At 41.0% G+C, this 9272-nt stretch overlaps 1 protein-coding gene across 1 annotated transcript in view; it reads right to left on the minus strand.

The window, feature by feature from the left end:
* ZFYVE1 (zinc finger FYVE-type containing 1) overlaps positions 1-5382 on the minus strand; it is a 47435-nt gene extending 42053 nt beyond the window's left edge. Inside the window, exons 1-2 of the mRNA XM_069488468.1 lie at positions 5220-5382; positions 2945-3867 (exon numbers count right to left, since the gene is read on the minus strand). Coding sequence (XP_069344569.1) covers positions 2945-3427 — 483 coding nt within the window. The 5' untranslated portion in view covers positions 3428-3867; positions 5220-5382. The remainder of the gene's footprint in view (positions 1-2944; positions 3868-5219) is intronic.
* Between the last annotated feature and the right edge of the window lie 3890 nt (positions 5383-9272).

The raw sequence follows: 9272 nt of genomic DNA on the forward strand, positions 1-9272 counted from the left end.
AGAATCCAGGGGACACTCATAGAAGTACTTCAGGAGTCAAGAAAATGAGGTTCAGAAATTTGGTAATATCCAACCAAATTTAAAATTCACATATTATTTGATGAGAGATTCCATTTCTAAACAGATGTACAGGATGTTCAACACATCCTTGTTTGTAATAAATACGCATTAAAAGGCAAAATTATAGAAATACCACTCGATGAAATACTAGGCAACCTTTAAATAATGAGGCAAACCTCAATGTGCTGATAACGGACAGGTCTACAAAATGCATTCTTTAGTTTTAACAAAAAAATCTAAGTACAGAACAGCAAGTATATTTAGTTCCATCTTCGTTTAAAAACAAAAGAATACATATATATTCATAAGTATACATGAAAAAATTCTAGAAGGACATGCAGTTAACCTTTAATGGGGATTGTTTTAAGAAAAGAGACTAGGAGTACGGAATAGGAAGCAAACTCTTTTCATCATATGCCCTTTTATAGCTATGTGTGTGATATGCATTTAAAAAAAATGAAGTTGAGATGTGACAATTCCAATCAATACGTGTTTATGCACTGACAACGTGCTTACCATTGTATATGGTATAGGGCATAAAACATGGTCCTGCTCTCCAGGAGTTTACATTCTAGTTTAATTTATGACCTAGAATTGTATTACACAAACATCTCTCCAATTGTTTTGAATATTCACCTATCAGAAAACTGAACTAGGAAAAAAAAAACTGAACTAGATATTTTCTTTAAGTATTTTTCCACTTATCACTCTATATGAATGAATCTCCCCCTAAAATGAATGCATCCTATGCCTAATCTGTTAGCCCCAACCAATGCTGCTTATTATTAACAAACCCTTGTTTCCTGGGAAGTGGTTAATGTTTATGAAGGGAGAAAAAGCAGGAGGGATCTTTACAAACAATCCAATTATTTATATATATAAAAATATATATGTTATATTATTTATAACATATTAATTAAATTAATATAATATATTAATTATATATATTTTACAGACAAGGAAAAAAAGATGAAGGGCCAATACCATCTCTGGGTAGTTGGATTTGTCTTCTTCATTATACTTCTTTATGTTCTCCTAATTCTCAACTACGGAACATGTATCAATGTTACAAACACACACATCTCCCAGTTTCCTCCCCTCCAAAAATTCTTTTTTGTTTGTTTAGATTGGGGATGTCTGTGGAAAAAAACATTCTTTTTACAAGTGCCAACACTCAGTTCTTTCCTATGGACAGAAATTTATTTTAAAAAAAAATGCCAATACAATATCCATGAGGGTTACTAGTTCATCCCAAATTTTCCCCTCACTTGACAAAAGTGACAACCCAAACTATGATTTCCCAAAGGCTGACATTAAAGAGAATTGACAGCAAAACCAACAAGAACCATCCAAATCCAAGTGTTCCATTTATAAATTATTTAGTCCACAATGTCACCCAATTAGAGTATAATCCATAATGAAGACATTATTGCTGACAACGGAGGCAGAATGGGATCTGGGTCACTCTTCCATAACTATTAGCTCCTCTCAAGCCAATAAAGAAAAGTCTGTGTTAGCAAAGTATTTAGCTGACAATGGAAATACATAGGATTCATGATGTAATTCACTTTCATAAGCTTATCCAAGGAAGAAAAAAGAAAATAAGAGAACTAATTAGTGGGTAATTGGGGAGTTTCTCAAATGGTAACTTACATAGGTACACCTCCAATCTGGAAACTGAAGGAGTCATCACCACAAACATACTGAGTCAATGGACCACAAATACTTCGGTGATACAACAACAAACTGGTATAGGACACTATGTGTCAGGCTCTGCAGTAAATCCTTTCTGTTCCTAATCTCTCTGAATCCTTTCAACAATCCTATGAAGTCAAAGTGAAACTGAGGCACAGAGCTTAAACAATTTGCCCATGGTTATGCAGTCAGGGTGTAAATTCAAGCAGCCTTCACTTGAAAGCCCACTGGGAATTAAAAAAATAAACATTATACTGCCCCTTCCCCAATCACTACTAGCTGTCACACACTACTATCCTCCCAATTTGCCCCAATCACACACTACCCAGCCCCAACTTGGAATCAAACCAAATATCTAGTCATCCTGTCCTCCCAGATCCCCTCACTGGCTTTTACTGATCAGAAGCCTATATGCGACAGTAAGAAGAGACCATCTAGGGAGAGTGTTGTCCTTACTAAAAGCCACTTTTTAGAGACCTACCTCTCTAAATCGAGAGAGCAGGTTCATGCCTTATTCCCTAGCACTCCCATGGGACCCATTGTTAGTGTTTCTTTCCCTGGACAGGTACAGTTCCTCATCACTGACATTTACTCACAACTTGCCCAAGTGCTCTCACTCAGAAATCTGTTTTAAAGCAGTTCCTCCTAATAATAATACAACAGCTACCATATACTGACCATTTATTATGCGGCAGGCTTCACAAACACTGTCTCATTTCATCATCAAAACAACCCAATAAAGAGTAAAGAGTAAGCACTGTCTCCATTTTCTTTTCTTTTTTTCTTTCTTTTTTTTTTTTTTTTTGGAGATGAGGTCTCACTATGTTGCCCAGGCTGGAACGCACTGGCTACTCACAGGCACGATCACAGCTCACTATAGCCTGGGAACTCCTGGGCTCAAGTGATCCACCCATTCAGCCTCCTGAGTAGCTAAGGTTACAGACAGACCTACCAAGCCTGGCTTGTCCCCATTTTATAGATGAGAAAGCTAAGGCTCAGAGAAGTAAAGTAATTTAGCTTGAGGTCACAAAGCTGATAAGCAACTTAACCCAATTACATGCAACTCAAGTCTTCAGGGCCTTTGTCTTTTAATGATTAAAATGTGATCTCCTCTTGGACTTTCTTTTTGAGAGCTACCTTCCAACAACAGATCTCCACTACATGAATCCCACTATACCCAAGTGCTTACCTGAATTTCTTCATTTTCATCTACTAGGAGGAAACTCACAACCTTCTCAGTCATCTTCTTCCTCTTGGTCTCCTCATCCATCTCTTCTGCTTCCAGTGACTCCTGGACATTACTGACATGGTACACAGTAATGGGATGTCTCCTTTTGTTACCCCCAGAATGAGTCCTCTTCTGGCACTCCAGGCACAAGTTGATTTTGCAGGTCTGGCACCTCACGATTGCTCTTTGCCTAACACCTGGCAAATGCCCATTGGGACCCTTACAGGGGTCACAGTAAGGGACATGGCCGGGTTTGAGTCTTATTCGCTCATGGTTTCGCAGGCGCTCCTGCCGATGGAGTTCCTCCTCACAACGGAGACACTGCAGACTGCCGCACTCATCACACTCAAAGACAGCTTCATCAGTCCCACTGCAGGCATAACTTTCCTGGCACATCAGCCCCGGATTCAGGCCCTTTTCTGCGGGGGAAGTCTGGGCACTCATACTCAGATTGGTAAGGAAACACACCCACCATATAACAGTCACTGAGCTTGCCCCAGGAATGAAGACAAAGGCTTTGAGTCTGAAGACTGCACAGAACTTCCACAGGGTTCTGAACACCTTAAAAAAGAAAATCTTCAGTGTCCTATTATAATCTTCACACACTCACAAATGTTCAAATTTTTAATTTTCTGCCTCCAAGACTCTTGTATGAGCAGCAACGTTGATTTGGTTTGATGGTTTCATCCTCCGTAAAGTGCAAGCAAATATGTGGCCAAATTAACTTGAAAGGGTCATTTATGGCTATTTGAGAGAGAGGTCTGTTGTGTTCACAGAGGTGGGCTCATCGGTTGGTTGGGCCTCAGCCCCAAAGTTTTGGTGGTGAAAGTGGTCAGGAGCTTTTCAATATAAATTCAAGCTCAAGTCAATATTTCAGAGGATACCTAGAATAGAGGAAGAAAAAGGATTTCACTCATCTAAAAACCAGAAGTGCACCTTAAAAAAAGATTGTGATTAAATACTAGGCCAAAACTATAGAGAAAAATCTCATTATTTCTTGTAACACTTAACACTGGCTTGTTCTGATACTAGACATTTCTCCTCAAAATCATGGCTAAGGCTCCTTATGAAAACAAATACACTACTAGGCCCAAGACATTTAAGAGACTTTGCTGTTCTATTTCCCAAACTGAATTCTCTATTCATTCAGTTATTAAATTCAGACTCAAAATCACTAAAATCACTAAGCAAATACTGTTTGGAAGGACAACCCTATGCACCCCCACCTGCACCCACAAATGAGAGAGGTGGAGAAAGAGGTCTGTAAAAAGCTAATGAAAATATAATAATAATAAACTTTAGATCCATCAAAGACCTGAGCAGATCTGTAACTGGATCATTTCAACTCTGGACAGATGCCTGTTAAGGACTCTAAACGTGGAAACAACAGTCACAATTTCATGTTTGAAAACAATAAAAAACAATTGTACTTCCTTTTGTCCGTTCTTTAACTGCAAAAAAAGGGAGCAACAGGAGACAATTCCTCCGCTATGGCTCACGGCAAAGCCAGGCCTGCAGTGAGTCAAAACAAATAAATTTTCTCTTTGCCACTCAAAAACTAACTTAAAATAAACTTTAAAAAAAAAGGGAAAAATGATAACTGGGGCAGGAAAGGGGCTTTTGTCACTTCTACAATTATATTAATGATATTCTAATTCTCCCTAGATGTGAACCCCATTCCAATGCCCCAACAAAGTGTAAAGCCCTCCTTTCGGATAGTCACTCTTCCCCTACAGTAATCAATCTATCAATCTTCTTTTTATATAAACAAGGAAGTCAAAGGGAGTAGAAGACCTTATTTACACCCTAACCTCAGATGTGCCCAGCCAGCTCCCAAATGGAAACAAAACTTGTCATAATTGAGAAAAATACAAAATCATCCTTCAAAAGCACATCTCACCCCCGGCCAGGCCAACCAACCAATCTGCCGACTGGGGCCCCCACCTCGACGCCTCTCTCCAGCCAGGGGTTCCTCACCCTTCCTTCCTCCCCGACAACACCACCACAACCCGAGAGGCAGGAGCGGAGCCTAAGAACAAAGAAGGTACCCCAAAATCCCCCCCACGCCGGCAAAGCCCGGAGCTGAATCCATTGTTTATAACACCCCACCCCCACTCCAGCCGCACCCTCCCCCCCTTCCTCCCGGGGGCAGCCGGAGCCCCAGGACGGTCGCTCGGCCAGCGCTGGGCCGTGCCCTCCCCGCCCTGCCCTGTCCGCTGCGGCCCGGGGATCCCACCACAGAGCAGATCGGCCGCTGCGACGCGGCGTTGGGGGGCCGCAGGGCGCCGGTGGGGGCGGGGGTTGTTCCTCAGGGCACCTGCAGATCCATCCTCTTCTCCATCTCCGCCCCCCCCTCCTCCTTCGTTGCCTCCCGGGCTTCCTCCTCTCCTGTTGTCAGTTGGGATCAGCTGATCGGAGTGAACTTCTCCCAGCTCGGACTAACAGGAAGGCGTGAGCGGTGCAGCCCCGGGAGGGAGGAGCGGGAGAGGTGGTGCCCGACGCCAGGGGGCGGGGAAGTACGCGCGTAGCCACCTGGGAGTTGTAGTTCGCCGCGGCACGCAACCCCCAAGGGAAGGCGCTGAATGACTCTGAGTGACTACAACTCCCAGGACGGGAGGGGCTGCTCTGGCTAGGCGCGATGGGGAGCATTTCGGGACTTGGAGTTTTTGAATTGAGTGTGGTTTCCGCCTGTTTCAGCACGTTTTTAGGGGGTAGTGGCTGGGGAAGGAATGGCAGTAAATTAGAGAACTGATGTAATGATGTTTAGCATAGGTAGGAAATGGCGAGGCAAATAACTCTTATTGCACACCATTCCTTCAGAAGTGTGTAAAAACAGGCAGTCTCCACTTCCCCAATTTCGCCTGGCAAAAACTAGGAAAAGACCAGAAAGAAGTGATAAAAGAATATAAGCACTCTCTTGGGATGGGAATTTTGTTTTCTCTTGTCAAAGGACAAAATTACGACAAATTTAGTTTAAAGATCTCAACTGACTTTATTGCGATTCTAGAATAGGGCAACACTTCATTCTATAAAATGGAGTGAGTGGATAAGTTGGGCGAAAGAGGTTGGCCTTATAGACAGATAAGACTTGAAGAAAACAAAGAACAAAGAGTGTATGAGTCATTTCAAAGCTACTTTCTTGTAAGGCAGAGACAAGGAAACCCAACAGCAGAAAAATAACTGGTTAACATCAGTTTACTTCTGGCTACTTCTTTTGGTAAGGATTAAAGAGAGAGTTTCATTATCATGCAAGATTAAAACTGGCATGTTTGGGAAATTGGCTGTTAACTTTTGCTCTCCTGATTTCTCAATAGGTCAAGATAACTTAGTTTGGGTTTCGTGCCATGGAACTTTAGCATGGGTGACTCCATTTTATTATAATTTTTACCCTGGTCTGTTGGGGCCTATGCAGGAGATTAGTCTAAAACAATGGCCTCCTAGAATTTTTATTTAACCCACTTCAAGGGTATTGTCCAAGCCAACCATTACTTTTCTTTCCTACCTATTATTTTTCTGACCTTTCCTTATGTAGTTTCAGAATGTATGAATTTTAAATTATCTTTAAGTTAGACAAGGTACATTTTCAGATAAGTTTCCAGTACAAGCTAATGGTTAACATTTCTCTGACTTTTTTGGAATGGCCTTGTATTTGTTTAGTGCTTTCACTTTTTGTTTGTTTGTTTCTTGAAACAACACTGAAAGAAAGCATAATGAAAAGAGTACTGGTCTGTGATGCTGAAGACTGAGTGCTTCTAGAAAAGCTGCTGACTATATAGGTGACTGGGGTAAGTTACTCAACTTCTCCATAAAATAAAGGAATTTTACTGTGTAATTTCTAAGGTCCCTGCCAATTCTAACGTTCTATGATTCTATCTTGATAATTGTTAATCCAGGAGAGAAAACTAAGGTTAAGTGACTTGCCAAGGTCACATAGGAAATTATTGACAAAGGGACAAGACCTTATGTGCTGACTTGAAGTCCAATACTTTTATGATTCAAGGGACATAATTAGACCAATAGTAAAACCAAATCTACATAATAATATATGAGGATTATGTTGCTGAAAATTATGTTTTCAATACTGGGCAGAGAGCCAACAGTTGGACTAACTGCACAACATGGCTGAGAATTTTTTTTTTTCCTATGCCAGATCACAAACCAGGGTATTAAGAACAAAACAATCTATAGCACTTTAAAACTTCAATGTTGGCCGGGCGTGGTGGCTCATGCCTGTAATCCTAGCACTCTGGGAGGCTGAGGCGGGTGGATCGCTCGAGGTCAGGAGTTCGAGACCAGCCTGAGCAAGAGAGAGACCCCTGTCTCTACTAAAAATAGAAAGAAATTATATGGACAGCTAAAAATATATAGAAAAAAAATTAGCCGGGCATGGTGGCACAAGCCTGTAGTCCCCAGCTACTCGGGACGCTAAGGCAGGAGGATCACTTGAGCCCAAGAGTTTGAGGTTGCTGTGAGCTAGGCTGACGCCATAGCACTCACTCTAGCCCAGGCAACAAAGCGAGACTCTGTCTAAAAAAAGAAAGAAAAGGAAGAGTTTGAGAGTCTGGAATTCAGAATGGGACTCCCATTTCCAATAGTATGCATGATTTAATATTCTAAAAAGGCTTATGTAGCAGAATACACGGATGTTGGATGAACCTCAAGTATATATTTGAATGCATTACTAAACTGACAAGAAAACAAGAGGAATTCCCCAGTGTTAAAAAAAATAGAAAAAGGAAGAAAGAAGGTAAAAAGGGAGCTAATAAATTGCTTGAGAAGCCCTGGGGGCTTATCCTAGAGTCCCGATGATTAATAACTGTGTAGGAGAATGTGAGACTAAGCTTTGGGCAATAAAAGAGAGCACTTTAAAAAGAGAGCCTGCAGACTCAACAGGCTGAGTCAAATATAGGCTAGAAAAAAATTTGCCTGCCAGCAAAGGGAGGAAGAAAAGGAAACTCATCTTTGTGTGTGTGACTCCAGGTGGACTATGCTATAATAATGATAATAATAAGAGTCTCTTCTGAGAATTTGTGAACATAGCTTTACTCTCTGAGTTTGTATTGAAGTGATCCCAGGATGATAATGTACTTTGGCATACAGCAAGTATAAATGCGAACCCTCTTTGGAGGAAAGCATCCTCAACTCCAGCTTCTAAGTATTGTCACAAATAAACTTAAGCTAAATATGAACTCACAGAAACAAGTTCCCATGAATAAGAATCAGCAACAAGTTGGCCGGGCGCAGTGGCTCACATCTGTAATCCTACCACTCTGAGAGGCTGAGATAGGAGGATTACTTGAGCTCAGGAGTTTGAGACCAGTTGAGCAAGAGCAAGACCCCATCTCTAAAAAAAAAAATAGAAAAATTAGCCCAGGTGTGGTTGCACCCCTGTAGTCCCAGCTACTTGGGAGGCTGAAGCAGGAGGATCACTTGAGCCCAGGAGTTTGAGGTTGCTGTGAGCTAGGTTGACGCCACGGCACTCTAGCCTGGGCAACACAGTGAGACTCTGTCCCCCCAAAAAAAAAGAATCAGCAACAAGCAAGATATTTTTTTTTTTGCCTCTGAGATTCTCAGATATTATAATTATCAAATATGTATAAGTGAAGGCAAAATGAAGACTTTTCAAACAAACTAAGTCATAGAGAATCATAAGCAGATCTGCACTACAAGATAAAAAACATAATTTAAGCAAAAGGAAAATGATACTAGAGGGAAATTTAGAGTCACACAAAAGAATAAAGACTGTCAGAAAATACCTGCTTTGGTTTGAATGTTTGTGTCTCCTCCAAAATCCATGTTGAAACTTAATCCCCAATGCAACAAGATTAAGATGTGGGGCCTTTTCGGAGGTGAAGCCGTCACGGATGGGAATGGCAACCTTATAAAAGGTCCGGAGGGAACTAGTAGGCCCCTTTTTGCCCTTCTACCTTCCACCATGTGGGGACAGAGCAAAAAGGCACCAGCTTGGAAGCACAGACTGAACCCTCACCAGGTTCAAAACCTGCTGGTGCCCTGATCTCGGACTTCCACCCTCCAGAATTGTGAGAAATAAATTTCTGTCTTTTATAAATTACCCAGTCTCAGGTATTTTGTTAACAGACAAAGATAATATCTTTAAAAGTCAATTAACTGTTTAAAACAAACAACAAAAAAATGACAATATATCATACAGTTTATAACATACATAAAAGTAAAATGTGGAAAAATAACAGCACAAATGTTGAGAGGGAAAATGGAAGTATTATATTTTTTGAAGATAGACTGTGATGAGTTAAAGATGAGTTAAACT

This window comes from Eulemur rufifrons, chromosome 2, assembly GCF_041146395.1.
Source record: "Eulemur rufifrons isolate Redbay chromosome 2, OSU_ERuf_1, whole genome shotgun sequence".
Lineage (NCBI taxonomy): Eukaryota > Metazoa > Chordata > Mammalia > Primates > Lemuridae > Eulemur > Eulemur rufifrons.